The 17,467-nt window shown below is 43.5% G+C and overlaps 1 protein-coding gene across 2 annotated transcripts in view; it reads left to right on the top strand.

Annotated features, from left to right (window-relative positions):
• The window catches only part of BMPER (BMP binding endothelial regulator), a 145,339-nt gene that overhangs the window by 11,965 nt on the left and 115,907 nt on the right, over nucleotides 1–17,467 (top strand). For both annotated transcript variants that reach the window (XM_040593549.1, XM_040593548.1), the window contains exon 3: nucleotides 12,795–12,894. In XM_040593549.1, the coding sequence (XP_040449483.1) occupies nucleotides 12,795–12,894 (100 nt within the window). The remainder of the gene's footprint in view (nucleotides 1–12,794; nucleotides 12,895–17,467) is intronic.

The raw sequence follows: 17,467 nt of genomic DNA, 5'->3' as shown, positions 1-17,467 counted from the left end.
GCTTAGTTTGTGATCTAAAGGCATTAAGCATTTCTGGAGAAACTTGCTGATGTGGACATGTAAGATGCAGCATAGTGCACTGATGCTGAACCAGAGATTGTTTAACATGAAAATGCCGAGGAAACAGAAAAAACGTGCAATTTGTGTAGCTTCTGGAAAAATGTGTGTGTCCAGTTTAACTTGGGAAGGTTTCCAATCCCCAAGCAAAAGCTCTTTGGCCCAAAAATCAATCTGAAGTGGAATTTTAAAAAATATCTAGAACTCTAGGCTGTGGTAGTAAGAAGTTTGAATGCTTTTATGTGTTTGTTACACGAAGGGTACATATTCAGTGCCTAAAATTATGTGTAATCATTTTATTGTAAAAGGAGTATCTTTGATGCCATCAGGTTTCTTGGCATAATTAAATCAATCCACATATGGAAACATACAAAGGTGGGAGCCAAAAAGGAGAAGAGAAAGCCAATTGCCTACAAGAAAAGGGAGGGTTGCTGGAAGGCGGTCATCTCCAGGGATGGGTAGGCAGCTCCAGGCTGTTCACTGGGCAGTGCCTCTTACATACAAGACAGCACAAACCCACTGGTGAGACAGAGCTTTAGTTGAGAGGATGTGGGTGTGATGTGACTCAAGGCAACCCATGTTTGACTCTGGAACCAGAGGTCTAAAAGGGTTTAAAGCACCTTCTAGAGACTTGTTACTACTGTGTGTTTGTGGACAACTTGTGACTGTGGCCATAAGGTAGTTGCCATCAAAGGATTTAGGTTAACTCACTGAGCAGTGCTGTGGTTGGGCTGTTGGATCAAGCAGCCCGTGATAAATCTCTGGTCTCCTCCATTGAGAAGAAAACTCAGAACAGGAATTCCTTACAGCTGGCGTGCCAAGTAGAGCTGACAGCAGTTGCTGGCTATAAGCCCTTACCCTAAACTGCACTCTCTCTCTGTTTTGGGGCCGAGTGCCTCACGCTGTTCCACTCGGGGTTCACTGCTCTGACCTGGGAGACAGGAGCACCTCCTCTTGTGTCATACAGCTTCGCAGCTGGCAGCTGTGGGAGAAAAGCAGTTTATTGTCAAGTGTATCGAGAGTCATTGATGCAGAGATTAGTGATTTCATCTTGGTCAGGAGATTCTCCTCTGGGCTAGAGAAGTGCGTTTCAACTGCCCATGTAAAACTCAGCAGTGTGGACAGGCTGGATGAAATGCTGTTCCTCTTCCAACCCAGATCGGGCAGTGACTTGGCAATGAGGGCTTTCTCTAATTGCAGAAGAAGGTACAGTTAATAAAACCCTAAGTTTCCAAGACCTCAAGTGGATACTTTTTAGTTTTCTTCGATTTAGTCCCAGGTTCTCATTCGTACATAGCACTTGAGTCTCTCATCACAAAGAGCCCTTCCTATGCTAAAGGTGTGAAACCTTTGGATTTCAGGCTGGCTTTCCACCTCTCCTGTGTTTTGCCCCCGGCTGCCCGGGTAGTAGCGTTGCTGCCTGAGATCTTGCTCTTCAAAGAGAACAGTGCTATCCCACACAGTGAAATCACCTCTGGCTGCCTGGTGAGCGCTGTGGACTTCGAGCCAGGCATAATCCCTTTCCTGACATTTGAATCTCATTAATTGGGTTAACAAGATGCTATCTGCGCTCCATACTTATGTAAATATAACCTGCTAGCAAAGATCTTAATAGCACCTGATCTGTCACGTTGCCTTTACAACTATCAAGAGGTACCACTGCAGGAGTCACTTCCAAAAGCAGGTTGTGTTCGTGGTCCCATGGGTCCCTTTATAAGCTGTAAGAAATGCTGGTGGTCAAGGCCAACTGTTCAGATGTCTTTAAAGTGTCCCACTGGTGACCGAAAATCACTTTGTCAAGATGACAAATGGCTCGCGCATACCCCGTTCACCTCAGAGCTTCAATCTAACGTCAGCTCCATTTACTTGTCAGAAACAGGTATTTTTTTTACTTCCAGCAGAGCAAGTGGGGCAGGGGAGAGGAAGGAGCGAAGGGAACACAGGCTGAGGAAAAATCTGCTTGTATGGCTTCTATTCAATGTATTATTGTAGTTGAGATTTGCAGGCTTTGGACATAGCAGAATCTGTTTGTTTGTACATGTGCAAAACAGAAAGAAGGGAATTTGCTGTTCAGAAGTGAGAACTGTCCCTGCAGGGCTACGATTATGCAAAAACTTGTTTTAACCACTGGATTTTTCAAGCAGAAAGTGGTTGTGCATTGTGAGTTTCTTATTTTGGACAGTAGACTTCTTTCCAGAGCAACACTGAAGAATAACTGTTTAATTAACTGGGTCTACGCAGTGCATGGGGCATTGTGCATGTGTCTGCACTGCAGAGCTCGGCTCAAACCTCTGAACTCGCGTGGGTGGTTTCATTGACTGCAAGGGTATTGTCATGTGGCGAAGCGATCAGGGCTGTGAGTGAAGGCTTCTACATCTCACCCAGAAGCAGCGAGGGCCAGGCCACAAAGTACGGTCAAAGTCAGCTTGAGAACTGTGAAAGCAACTTTGACAGCTTTGGCTTTAAGTTTCCTCTTAGTGACTTCCATATCACTTTTGCTTAGCTCACGAGTCAAAATAAGCTTTTTCTCCTAGTAGCTCTAGCGTTGGCTCAAGTTTTGAAAGTCACAGTCTAACTTAATTTGGCAATGCGGTTGATCGCAACAAAGGAAAGCTTATTCCACCTTCCCCCTCTGCATCTGATGGAAGCTTTGCATCTGTCAGAAGTGCGAGTAGACACAAAGCATAAACACATAGAAATGAGATGTGTCAAATAAAACATGATGGTGGCACACGTTTTTTGGACTAAATTCTCCCGTGACCTTGAGCTTCTCTCGCTGGCACCAACTGGATGAAGCCCATTTGAGGATAACTGCTGCCACGAGCCATCCACGAGTCAGGATTCCCGGCTGCCCCTCGAGATTTTACTAGCACGGAGCAGTTGCAGCAGAAAGGAGTGAGCCCCTGCAAGTTGAAGGCAGCATTAAAAGACCATAAAAGCTCTTGCCCCCTTGAAGGAGTCCTCCCTGAAATGCTCTTGATCCTTGTTTCTTCCCCCTTTTCTCTATACAGAGCAACAAGCTGGGGGCTGCCCCTTCTCTCTGCAGACTGCTGTGAGTGGCCTCTGCTTTTTTTTTTTTGCTAATACCACTGTGTAGCACAGGCAAGATCACGTAAGAAAACAAATGCAGGGTCAGCGCTCAGTTTTCTTGCAAGTTCATTAAACCAGCAGTGTCTGGAGGCGTCTTGCCTAAATAATTTTGTAATAGAAAACAGACTCTTGTTGCTTTCTTTTGGGCTACTATTTTTATTTGGTTGTTGTTCCTCAAGCATTTTGGTCCCATTTCAAAACTTGCTTCAATTAAATGAAGAGGGGTTTTTTTTGGTGCTTTCCAGTTTAAAAGCTGTGCTACTACTGCAAAACTTCTAGGAGTCCTCTGGATTATGAAGCTAGGATTGACAGGGATTTTCCTGACAAAGTAACATTAAAAAAAAAACATGTAGATTAAAAATTTGGAAGAAAATAAGAAAACCCTCCCCCTTCCCTCCCCCAGCCGAGGTCTCCTGTTGCTGCTTCTGGCATGCATCACATCTTTGAGGATACAGTATCATGAGAAAACTGTCACTTGGTGATGTATTAGGGTAATATATCATGAGAGCATCGTTTCTTTAGAGGATATGGGCAGTAAAAGACATGATTCTGGCCAGACAGAGCAGCAGGGGACCTTGCTTTTTTTTCTTCCCTTTTCTTTAATCTAGCTCTGTTTTTGTGTTGTACAGAAGTGAGTTTCTTCATGGGATATGACTTGTTGCAGAGTAAGTTAGGAGGCCCATTGGGCTTTTTAAACTCTTGAAGAAGTACATGGCCTCAAGGGCTGCTTTGTTCAAAGTTTTTAGAACAGGCTCAAGCCCAAAACTAGAACATTTGCCACTGCCTAAATCTCCAGTGTAAGGGTTGAGTAAGCAGACTTCAGATAGAGAAGGCAATAAAGATGCAACAATTGTTTGGATAATATATTTGTAGATTTAGCCCATCAAAATGTGATGAAATTATATTTATAAAAAAAACCAAAACCAAACAACAACAACCAAACAGTCAATGCAACTCTTTTAAATAAATGCCAGATTAAGTTTTTTAATTCACATAAGTAGAAGAAATATAACTATTGGTCAGTATTCACTCTGTAATAGAAGATATAGTTATCTCATTCAAAAACCAGGAACTCTGAAGTGACGGACTCAGTTTTAGGTGTTCTTTTATTGTTTTCATGGTTTTGTTTTTCTCTCATTGGCAACATCTGCAGGAAAATAAGCTGAACACGGTCTATAGGGCTAGGATGGCAGTAGTGAAGAAGCAAAAGTGTTGTTAGGACACTCTCGATGGGACTGAGTTAATTTTTGAGATGGGCTAGAACGTGACACAGTGGCTTCATCTAAAATGTGTTGAATTCAAATGATTTAATAAGTTATTTTAAACCTTTGGCACAATCTTCTTTACCTTCTATGAACTTGGCTTGATAATACTTCAGTCCCTTCATCAACACTTTTTTGGGGCTGTCTCTTACTCTGAGTCAGAATTTTCTTAGATTGTTTTCAGACCAGTTTGGCTGGGGGATAATATGAGGCAACTTCTCCTCCAACCCGTCCTATGGCCTGTAAGGGGGATCAGCAGAGCAGCGTGCTCCAGGAGCTAACGCACCCAGGGCACCGATGCTCTTCCACATCTACTGACTTCAGCTGTGTGCGGATGGCTTCTGGATCAGCCTGAGGTAGAGGAAGATTTTATGGCCCTCAGCTGCCTGTTCACTTCTCTGGGAGACTGAATTCTGCCCCGTCAGCTTCAGTCAGGGTAAACCAGGCTAAGATGCTTTTAAGATACTCATTTAACTTAAAATAAATTGGGCAGTGATGATCTGAAAAGTTTTGCTGGCTGATCTGAATGACTGGGAACATCTAGCAAGGGGGAGATCGTAAGCTCATAGGGTTGAGTCAGTGAGCCATAGCCTCTTCTAGCGGCACGGGTACAGGTTTGCACACTTGGCTTCAGATCGACAGGTATTGCCTGTGACTACTGTTTTCTTAGGCATTGGCATCAGATTTGGGTGACTGATAATTAATACAAATGCTTCATTGACAAAATAGAAAAACTATTAATTTGGGAGTTTTGTTGGTTTAAAAACATATTTAAAATTCACGGGAAAAGCCATGAATTTGAAATGCATGCACCTTGTGAAATGCAAAGGTGTGTTCTCCCAGAGTAACCCCGGTGCATACCCTTTCCCTGAAAAGCTGGCTCCTGGATTACTATAGGTAGTTTTTCAAACTACAGTATGAACTACTGTGAAACACATGAAGAACCTGTCTCTTATTCCTAGAAGACTATCCTGCTATTCTGGTGATGGGTAAAGAGTTTTGCCTTTAACTTTACAGCTGAAGAACTCTATGCGAAGTGGCACTTGGAGGTTGAGGTGGAGGCAGGGAGATGGAGAGCTGAACAATCTGGATCCTGCTCTGGCTTTCTCACTAAGTTAATCTGCAGTTACGGTCATTGCGTCTGGCTGCGTCTACTTTGCCGTAAGCTCACCGGAGCAGGGATGTACTCCTTGCACGTGCTTATACAACGTCTGATGCAATGGGACCTTGATCCCAGCTGCAGCCTTAGCAGTTACATTAATGGAAACAAACATTAAGAGGAAGAAAGCGCTTGCTTTGCACCACATAGCAGTGCAGTGGGCTGCTGTTGGGGAGCGTTGGGATTGCAGCAGGCCACGGAGGTCACTTTCCTCATGCTGGTGAACATCATTAAGCACGGTGAAAAAAAGAAAGAAAAAAAATATCTGTTCAGTCTATAAGGGGTTGTGAGTGATGTGTCCTGAATGACTTGCGCATACTCATGCCTTCCTCGCAGCGGTGGGGAATACCCGTCTGCAGTGAAAATTGGTGTCATCTTTCAGCGGGGCCTTTGTTTTAATCATCTTTCCTGGGGAGCAGGGAGAGCTTGAATTATGAAGGGGATGGCTGATGCTGGCTGAGCACCACCACAGGGAGAGGCCAGATAAGCTAAAGAGATTAGGGGGATGAGGGGATAAATCGGAGGCTACCAAGTGCTCTGCTCAAAAAAAAAAAAAAAAGGAAAGAAAGACTCCGTGAACTGACCTGGCATGTTTTGTTCCTCATGAAATACTGTCATTTGCATCGAATGCAATTCATTCTGAAAGCACGGTCATGTTGTGCCACGGGCAAGGATCTAATGCTGAAAGTACTGAAGCATATGTTTGGCTTCACTCCCATTGAAACTGAAGACATGCTTAAAATCATAGGGCTTTTCTCTCTGAGGGGTGAAGCATATGCCTTGGTGTTTGTAGGTTTATGTGGGTAAACAGAGAGAACTGTATCATTTTGCAGAGAACAGACATTGTTTCATAGGGAAATATTTTTTCCACCTTGAATTTAAAAACACGCCTACTGTGCTAAACCATTTTTGTTTGCTTTTGCAAGGAAAAAAATACTACCAGATAATTGGAGGGGAACAAGGGAAATGAGACCTTTTGCTCATCTCCCTTAACAGTGGTTCGAAATGTCTGCAAACATCTCTTCTTCGGGAGTGGTGTCTCCTCCCTGAAGCCAAATCATGTGGCTCTTGCTCAGGCAGAGAAAGGCTGATGGAAGACAGCAGCCCCCCAGTATGAGCAAGGGTGGCTTGCTTGCATCAGCTCCACCCGCTAAAGGAAGGTTTGTAGGTCAGACCCGAGACACTGAGTTCCAGGCAGGAGTGCCAAGGGAGCGAGGGTGTTATTTTCAGAAAACACCTCAGGATTTGTCTAGACCATGACTTACGCACATGCCTGAGCCTGTTCTCCATAAGCGTAGGTGCAGCACACGCTTGGCAGCCTGAGGCTCCTGAGCTTTGCTAAGGGACAGAGCCTGTGGCCAGCGCTGGCCCAAACCTTTGCTCCTGTGGCCTGCATGGGCTAAGCATGGCTCCATGCACACTCAAGAGGATGCTCTGGCCACGTGTGACATCTGGCAGAGAGCCAGCAGCGTGGCTGGAGAACGTGTGGGTCATGGCATGCAGCGTGAGCCTGCCCTATGCCTTTGCAGTGGAAATGTTGCCTATGTGACTCGAGTGCACTTGTTTCATTAATTTTAAATGACTTTTTCTTCTCCTGAGGTCATATGTGCATATTTGAAAGCCGCATCCCAAATTCCCTGGGGGTAGCTTTTGCCATTGTTTGCAAATTTTTATTGTTTTGGTGGATGATCCCACAGGCTTCTCCTGGCAGAAACCTAAGGACACTCTGAACTACTTGGTGGGGAGTCCTGTTAGAGTTACTAGTGGGACTGTGATGAACAATGGTAAAACCCGAATGTTTCCAGGATTAGCCATTAGTGGTAGTTTGTATTTCTACCTAATCTGTCTCTGTTGCTTTTATTATTTTTCTCTACACAGCCTTTTTTAGTTAAATGAAAGTTTAAACAACGTTTTTTCCTATTCAATATAAATAGTTAATAACTTCAGGGTACCAGAAATGCAGTGCAAGCCTCTAAAAGCATTTTCAATGCATTAAAAAAGAAAAAAAAAATAATCGGACTCTCACCATAGAAATCCAGCCCTCTGAGAACCTGCATCTGCAAGGTCTTCAGCAGCCAGCTGTGACAGCACCACAGCGGGCTCAGGGTACTGCTGATAGAGGCACTCCTTGGTACAGCCCTGAAGAAATGAACTCCTGATTTTACTTTTTTTTTCCTCTTCCAAGCCAAATCCAGGTTGAAAAGAGCCATCCTCCTGGTGGCTGCTGTGAACCGGCAGGAGCCCAGTGGGGAACCCTGTAGAAAGTTGGCTGTGGCTTCCAAGCTGTGGTTTGGCACACGTCCTCTCCAAGACCTCTGCCAAATATTCAGATTTCTTTTTAGTGGTTTTTTTTCTTTTTCTTTTTTTTTTTTTTTTTCCTTTTCATGTTGGTATTTTATTTAACTGTACCACATGAGCTTAGGGCCGTTAGCTTGATATACTTTGTCACCAGAATGGGCGATTTTGTGTGGAGTTCTTTGATGGAAGGTAAAAATATGAGGTGTATGTAGAAGGTGAACAAATTGCGTTGAGAGGAGGTTGTAGTAAAGGTAACACGAAGCAGTAAAGCTGCTATTAGGTCTGGTTAGTGTATCTCTCCTGTATGGGAATCTGACATCACCTTTACGTGCCAAGTTAAAGAGACCTCTGGTTCCGACTGGCAAAGCGTGGGAGAGGGGAGAAACACTGGCACCCAACAAAACGTTCTGATCTTTCCCCAAACACATTAAAAAGCAAGTTCTCCAGCAGTCGGGCTCGGTGAGCACAGGAGAGGAGTCCAGGGTGATCCTCCAGCACTTCTTTAAATTTTCCTTTCCAAGGGAGTCTGGGATTCCAGTGTAAACCCTTCGCCGAGCGGAGCGCTGGCTGGGGAGTTGCGTCAGCTGTGGCAGCATTGTTCTGGAGCAGCCTGACCTCTTTAAAAAAAATACGTATTTTTCCAACACTAATAAAAACCTTAGCTGAGGTTCTCTCCCTTTTTGTGTGTGTGCCTGAGCACTAAATTAAAAAAAAAAAAAAAACAACCCAGATGTGAATCTATAAACCATCTGTTTAAAATAACTATTGTGCAGGACTGTAATTAAAAGTTATTTATTATGAATCTTGGGATCCTATTATGGATTTGACTGACTCCCAGGTTTCTGATTTAGCAAACGGTTTATGTATTTATGAGCCATGTGTCTCTTCCGCACTTCTTGGTGCCAGAGTGCATGTCCTTTAAACAAAAGAAAAAAAAAATCCCCTACCCTCCCATAACTGTTGGCTTCTGAATGTTGCCGTCTAAGAAGTTTTCTCTTAAGAACAGCAAAAATCAAAGTATCTGAGAGCTTTCAACAACTCCAGAGACGCTGTTGACAACACAGATGGAGGTTTGGTAATACAGCTCTCCTGCATGCAGCTACTTAGCGACTTTTTAAATGTATGGCTGGGACAAGTAATGAAATGTTACGATGACTGGGGGCAGGAGCAGAAATATTTGGAAGGAAAGGATTTGTTGCTGAAGTGCATTTGCTCTCCCCCTCTGCCTTGCCCTTGTGAAATGGGTGGGAAGGAGGCAGCGAAATCGAAACAAGCAGATGGACAAGTAGACATTAGAAGCAGTGATTTGGGCAACCGAGCGAAGGCAAAAAAACTAAGAAAAAAAAAAAAAGCAAGCTCCTAATGACAATTGCTCTTTGTTTTATCTTTGTACTTTTACACCCAGTGGGCCCAGGAGATCTGCACTGGATAATGCCTGACTCCAACAGACTAAACAATGATTTACCAGCCCTGTTTTATCTGCTGCTGTCCTATGATTGATCAGCATGGTACATTAACCCTTTCCTCCACATCTGCTGGCCTAGTTTTCCGCAACATATAGCACTGCGATAAAACAACAGGGTTTTTTGAAAGAATTTTGCAATTAAATCCGGTCCTAGAAGCAGCAAGAGGCAATTGGATGTGTTTCTCCACAGCTACACCCATCTCTTCATAGGACACGAGGGATTTTGCTGTGAAGGCTACGCCAGGGCAGTGTGTTGCAATTGTGGCTCTACCATATATATCTGTTCAGCAGAAAGCTCCAAAAGGAGCAGTGCTGTGCTGTGCTGTGCGTCGCACCCTGAAGAGCATCCCAGCCCCAATGGGCAGGGACTTAGGCACCTCAGGGTGGCATCTGAAACAACTGGTTTTGGAGCTGGCTGGGGCTTGCCCATAATACCAGCTAGAGAGGGGGAACATCAGCTTTGCAAATCCAGCCCCACCGAAGTGCTTAGCTGCCCTTTTCATGCGGGCAAGGATTAGCTCTGTTTACCTGGGAGACACAGAGCTGTCGCTGCAGACAGGAGGATGCAGCTCCTCCTCCAAGGGACAGAGCTGCTCTTGCTTCTTTTCTTTAAAAAAAAGGATGGAGTGGAGGGGCACAGTCAGTGTGGCACCTCCTGCCCACCTTTTAGCACCATGCTATAACAACTCACCTTTGAGATTGGGATCCAGGTTTGGTACCCTCCGTGTCCAGAGGCAACTCAAAGATTCATCTCCTCCTTTCCCCACAAGCATCCTCCTGGTCAGGACCGGTGCCTTTTGGGAGCACGAGGAACAAGCCCCTCTGCTGCTGAAGCTGGGCCGCTGAGCAGCAAGTGGTTCAAGGTCCATTGGGATAGAGAAAGGAATTATGATGCGTAGCCTACTGCTTAACACACCCTTCAAGGGGGAAGGACCCTTCATTTCGCATTGCTGCACCATGGGCTACTAATGTTCTTTATGTGGAACAGCTGCTTAATGTAAAACAGCCCTTGGCACCAGGGCATGCACTCCAGAATCTTCCCTCACAGAAAACATGGCTGCTAGGGTGTACAGCCTGGGTCAGTTTTGCTTTCTCTTTCCAGTTACTCCCATCCTCACCGGTAATGCAGGTCCTGAGTTTGGAGTTGGGCCGCCAGCATTGCTGGTGATAAGGGCAGAAAAGCAAGATCCAAATTTTCTTGCCCCCTGGGTTGGCTCAACGGCTCCAAACTCATCACTGGCAGAGAAGATTTCTGGTTTAAGTGATGTGGGGGAAACAGGAGGCTTTTCCTTAGGAATGGTAGCTAGCAAGTATCTCCTGTTTGAAATATGCATGTTGGGGTCGTCCTTAGGAAAATTTTGCATCAGCAACAAGAAGCAACCACGTCAAGGTGTACCTGAGGGCAGAGGGAGGCAGCTGGTGTCAGGGGAGAGGCTTCGAGGCTGCCTGGGGTGCTAGGCTGAGCTAGCAAATGAGGCATTTGCCCCAGAAGTCCCAGGGGAATCAGGGAGTGGAAAGAAATACAGAGCTGTGCTCTACTTTTTGTCCCTCTCGCTGCCATCTGCAAGAATAATTTCTTCCTTTGAAGAGGGCGTCCGACAGGTAGCTTCCCACTGGACATCACAGTGTGGGGCCAGCCCAGCTGGCTCGGCCCAGGAGGGCACTGTGCATCTTGCAGGGGTGCAGGATAAGTGCTGTGGCTGGGCAAATCACCTTCTACAAGGAATATACTCCAAACTGGATTCAATCCCCCTTCCTTCAATCCCGCTTTCACCATGCAGATTTTCCCACAGATAAGGTAATGGGGCCGCTGGGCTTATTAAATCTTTCCCTGAGTAAACGCTCATTAAAGAGAATCAGAACTTCACAGAGCCCTTTAAAAGACAGACTGTTTATAGTCGATCCGGTAAATTTGATTCTGCTGCCCTTCAACAGGCTGTATGGAGGCAAAGTCAGGGGCACTGTGTTTGCCTAGAGGGAATCAGGATTTCACCCTGCACTCTAAAAAGAAGTTGTTGGGCTGTGCCATGGCTGCTTTGTGCCACTCCAGAGCTACAGACCTGCTGTAAATTCAGCTTAACTCATCAGTTAAATGGCATTGATGGTTGCTCTGCAATGCTGGAGCGATGCAGAGCTGCCAGCACGTAGCAGTAACCAGCAGTGACCTGGCTTTTTACAGTAGTCATTTGTGTGGCTGCAGCTGCACTTTAGGGCCTGATTCTCATTTGCTGATGTCACACCAGCTTGGCCAGAGCGAGTCCTCATTTACACTGATAAGATTGAAATGCCTTTATAGCTCCCATCAGATCAGGCAGTGACTTTGAAGAAAATAAACGTCTGATTTTAGACAAAGGGCTGGAGTGTAATAAAAGCTGCGTGTTGTCCTTCACAGGCACCTTGAATAAGGCCACAGGGAGCAAAAGAAAAAGACTGGAAAGCACAGCTTCTTTTCCTTGAGTTTTATGATTTACATTTTTCTAGCCCTTTGATTTTTTGGTCTCTAATTAAGTCATAAGATTGGGCGAGGTGGGTGCTTGCATTTAGTAGATGGCCACCTGTGTCACTTAATGAACTGAGCTACTAATTATAGGTGGAGGTGACTTCAGAGGGCTACTCTTAGCCAGGAATTTCAAATAGCAAAATTTTACTGAACAAAACGCCCAAAGTATTTGTTTTCTGCCCTTATTTAAAGGCAGGGATGACCAGAAGGGTTGACACCACAGGGGCAAGGCAGGCCATAAACTGAACTATTTCTCCTGCCCGCTGTCGCACATCCTCTGTTGACATCCCTTAATGTGGTCAACGTGCTCTTTGGCCTTGGCCATCGCTGGCTCTTTGCCATAGAAAGATGACACTATAATGCACAGTGATTCCAACTGCTTGCGGTGTTTCATTGATTCTCAGCATTTTGGGAAGAAAGATGAATTACGGGAGTCTCTTTTCTAGTATAGTATATAGTAGCCTCTTTTGAAGGACCTCTGGGTAGCTAAAAATTACTTTCAGCAGTGGCAGAGTTTTATTTACTCTGAGGTTGCCACCTCCTCCTCAGCCATCTGTCCTTTTGTCACCCTGAGAAATGGTTCCTGAGCTGTGTGGTTCATGGGGCAGCACCTCAAGACCCCAAGGGTATTTTAACAAGCACATTGTGTAGCTAGTTGTTCGTTTCAGTGAAGCAGATTTCTTCAGTGGGGCATGTTTTCTGTACCATGGTGGGTAGCGGTCATGAATTATCATCTAAGTGGAGTTTAAACAATGTCTACTTGGCCTCCTGGATAATTCAGAGACCATTTGTTTTCCACTGCATTCCTTGAAAGGGAGAAAGATGTTTTGAGTCACAAGGACCTCTCCTAATTGAAAGAGTAGGTTGCTAGCCTCATGTTTTATTTCTGAATCGCAAGAAATGGTAGCCGTGGATTTGGTTTGCTTGCAATAGCTTTTGTCTGTCTATTTCTTTTTTTTCCAGAATAAGGAAGTGACATGCAAAAGGGAGAAGTGTCCGACGCTCTCCAAGGACTGTGCTCTCGTCATTAAGCAGAGAGGAGCTTGCTGTGAGCGTTGCAAAGGTGCGGCTCCCTTCCTATTGTCTCCCTCTTTTTAAAATGTTATCTTTTCACATTTACGTTGCCAGAGATAGAACAAAGTCAGGAGCTTCTCAGCTGGGACTTGGCTGTCACCAGAGGCTAGAAAAGGGCAGTAACCATAATTAAAATAAATATGTTTACAGAGCTGGTGGGGATGCATAAATTCACATATTTGTCCAGTAATTATTAGTTCTTGCACAGCAATAATCCTTTAGAAAGACATCTTTATTGTACTTCATGGGTATATTGTCAGTCTTTGGAGAGATATCTCCTGCTCTGACTTTATCAGAATTATTTTAGGTCAACGTCAATCCACTAGTAGTCACTGGTCAATAGGAATTCCTTAAATTTTTTGTGTGGTTGGACAGAATACGAGTAATGTTTCTGAGTAATAAAGAGCAGAGTAATGATCCATGACTATTTCTATTTCTTTTCATACTGCAAACAAACCAACCAAATTGTATTCATTTTACTAAATATCTCTGGATTCAAGTAATAATATTGTAATAATATTTTTATTAAAGCCAAAATGGAAAAAAATCTGAACATTATACATTTATTTATTGACTAGCATTCTTCCAAGCTCTTTAGAATGAAATTATTATAAAATATATATTAAAACAATTAATTATGTAAGCATGTATGGCTTGTAACTACCATGCTTACCCACATGAAAAATGTACAAGTAGATGAAAGTGAAAGCTACTCTTTTTCTTTTTTTTAAATATATATTGGGGTACTAAGTAATACGCTCTAAAAGACTACTTTTGCTGAGGCACTGCTGATGCAGTCAATGAGGTGGAGAATATCAGATTCAGACAGCTTTTCTTTTCTTTATTTTAATCTGATGTTTAATTCCCCAGTGGTGATAGAGTGGTTTTGAGAGGGAGATAGGGTAGGATAAATTGTTGGGAAATGCAAGCATTTATTGTCTTCTCAGAGGAAATACAAATGCAGGAAAACAGATTATGCTGAAATTCGGATAGAAGAGACGTATGTTGGATATGTGGTTTTTTTCTGGATGGCTGCAGAGGTGTGTTAGCTGCTGCGTTCATGATTTGCTTCTATGCTGCAACTTTGGAAGAGGCTTGGCAAGCCCAAATTCGAGGATTTTTCTAAAAGTCTGACAAAAGGAAAGGAAATTAACTGGGAAAAAAATTGTAGCATTACTGAAACAGTAAGAATTTGTAGTTGCAGGTTTCACACAAATTAAATATAATTTATTTCCTTTGTCAAATTGTGTTTAGTGTCAGCTTTAGAGCAAAAGATTCCTAAGTGTTAGTTAGGCTGGAGGTTGACTTTTCATTTCCATAATGGGATATATTGTCGGTTAATGGTCTGAAAATTTTATATGTGTAGATAGGCGTATGTGTGTGCATGCATACAGAATAATTCTACACTAGAAGAAAATTAGTGTTTCAAAGTTGATGATACACATATTATTTTAATACATTAATTTAATTCAGACTTCTTGTAAGATTTTTCTGTTTAACCTGGATTGGGGTGATTTTTGTCTTGGTAAGTTTTTGTTCTAGACAGATGCTTTTGCATCCATCCCATCCACAGGACATTATTAACAGGCTTGGGCCTTGCTCTGCAGACAGGTATGCCTGAAAGTGTCTAATAGGAAAATTAACAGGAACTGTTCAAGCATGGAAGTAGGAGCCATATGGATAATCGTGATATAAGGAAAAGGAGTTGTGCATTACAGAGATGTTAGAATCCTTTGGATGTATCAGTTAAGTGTATGGACGGAGAGATCCAACAAGATCCCTCACCCAAAACTACTAAAGAAACTAAGCACCCCTGATTTGTAGAGAAACTCTTCTCATCAACAAATAACTAACAGGTGGTGACAAGGAATGGTTATTTTCATAATGGGAAAAGATTACCAGCAGATCCTTGCAAAGGTCTCAACTGGCCAACATGCTCAGAAATGATCTAGAAAAGGGTGAAGAAGGGCAGAAAGGTTGCTGCTGCTGCCCTGATCTCTTTAGTGCAGTAAAGGAGGAGGGCTGCCTGCGGGGAGCTGCAGGAGGTTCTTAGGACACTGAACAACTGATGACAAAATGGCAAAGGGAGTTAACGTGGATGGGAATAAATGGGTGCAGGCAGGCCAAAATGGTCCTAACTTTGCAAATATAATACTGGGTCCTGAGCTGACAATTAGCCATTAAGAACTGTTTCTCAGTGTTATAAAAGTTACTTTTGTGGCAGGATCAGCTCAGCACCCAGCAGCTCTCCAAAGGGAAAACTGAACGTTGAGTGTATTAGGAAAGGAGTAGGGTACCAAACAACGTGCCCCATTATCACTCTGTGTGAGTCTATGGTGTGCCCACTGAGGGAGTACCAGCTAGGCTGCGTATTTTTGCTCCTCTGGAGGCTAAAGTAGAGCTAAAGAACTTGCCCTGTATTTTTCCCTTTTCCCTAGGTGTCTGTTATTGGCTGTTGTCAGAGAGAAGATATTAGTCTAGAAGGACATTTGGTCTGATCTAAGATGTCAGCTCCTATGTGCTTAAGATGCAAGAACAGCTTTAAATTTCAGAATTAAAAAAAAAAAAAAAAAAGGCTCTCAAGGGCTTAATTTTCAAAGTGAGTGTGAAATTTCTGAATAAGGTCTTCTGCTCTTTCTGAAAGGGAAAGCAAAATATGCACCCATATAACTACAGCAGTCCCGACACCACACATTGTCACTGGGTTGTCCTGGTGCCAGGGGAAGAGGCTGATGGAGACACCTCTGCCCCTGGGGAGGCTGCTTGCCCTCCTGCCACTCCGAGCACTGCTGAAGCTCCTGCTCTGTTCTGTGCAAAATCCCAAATTAGTGTCCTGTGGGAAGTATTTGGGGAATCAAGGGTGCAAACAGCAACCTGGCTGGGTAAAATTTCAGCTACTCCCTTTGGTGTCCCAGCGGCTCCTCGGCACTCCCCGCGCGGAGCTGGGCTGCAGCCGGCACTTGGCCCTGCAGCGCTTGTTCTCAGTTGCTATTTTGTCAGGCTGCCAGAGTGCCTATAGGGAATGCAAGCGGGAAAAGGGAAACAGGGATTTTTTTTTCTTTTTTTTTTAACTGGTTGCATTTCATTCAAACGTGAACAAAATGTTAGGATGAAAAGACATCAGAACCTGATGGCTTTTTTTTTTTTTCTTGGCTTCATCCCCAAAACCTAGAAGAGCTTAATCAGGCTTTATGGGCTCTCGCCAGCTCTTTTTGAGAGCTTCACATCTTCCTACCTCATGAAGGAATGAATGAACGAATGAATGAATGAATGGCTGCTGTCATTTAAGTACATCGGGAGGATAACATCAAGACCAAAGGGTACATTTCCAGAATTGGCTTGTGTAGGGAAGGAAACCACCACTCATGAGTCATTTGTGACATTGCTGCCAGGATATTTGATTCTGTTCTGAGGAGTGCGTGAGGGCTGGGTATGTAGGCCCAGTATCTCCGGTAGCAAAGAAATCATCTGAAATGCAGAAATACTGTGTGCCTGCTATGGTGCATCCAGCCGAACTCCCGTATTTAGAGCCCTGCATACAGGAGAAATGGAATTGTTAGTAGAAGATTTTTCCTGCAAATGATTGTGTGCTGAGTGTAACCCCCTTCCTTCCATCTGGGTATTTGTATGCTATTTAGGTAATTCCTAGCACTTTTTTTTCATTTTTCTTAAAAAACCAAAAAGTAAGAAACAGCAGCAAGTACAGCTTTTGCAATCAGAAAATCCACTGTGGTGGAAACAATATGTTATCCCTAATGTATTAAAAACCTGGGCTTTACTTAAGATCTTAATCCAGACTAGTAATGTGTTTTAATACTATTCTTGACTTCGGGCCTGTAGGACCTTGAATAGTAAGGTTGGTGGGGCAAGGCTCTTGATGGGTGTTTGCACAAAGTCTGGAGCAGAGAAACGTAGGCTCCCTGCTACAAGGAGAGTGCAAACAACTAAGTGTAATAGTTTAGATTTTTGGCGAGATTATTCTTCTGTCAGGTACTGTAGTTTATAAAACATACCATATACCTCTAACATACTATTAATTTTGAAAATATAAAAAAATTAAGCCCTCTTATTACTTTAGCATAGGCTAAATAGGCCACTTTTCATCTTTCATTTTCTTTAATATGTTTAATGAAAACATATGAGATCATTGAGATTATAGAAATAGATTTGGCAATGTTTTCTCATTTAGTTGGACGGAGACCTGTCACTTGGATATAGAGCTCTCCGCACCTCTAATAATAAGTTATTTGCTCTCTGAGTAAGTGGTATTACAGGCTCAGGGCTGCATAAAGTTTGCTTTTTTAAAATGGTGCACCATATTCTACTCTCTTATCCTAAGAATCTGAATCTTCTATGGATGTACAAAGACAAAATTGGTGGGTATTTGTTACAACAGATAAGATTTGTTAAGTTTCTTCCACCTCCCGTGTGCAATTTTGCTTTTTCTGCCTTTGTTAACTTCTGAGAGTTACTGGGGGTGGGGGGGTGGGGGGTTGTTGTGTGTTTTTTAAAAAATTAATTTAGTGATCTTAGAGGTTCATGTGCTATGCTTCATTGATCTG

This window comes from Falco naumanni, chromosome 4 (genome assembly GCF_017639655.2).
Source record: "Falco naumanni isolate bFalNau1 chromosome 4, bFalNau1.pat, whole genome shotgun sequence".
Classification (NCBI taxonomy): Eukaryota; Metazoa; Chordata; class Aves; order Falconiformes; family Falconidae; genus Falco; species Falco naumanni.
Note: the sequence above shows the minus strand (reverse complement) of the source record. Positions and strands in the feature narration are given on the sequence as shown.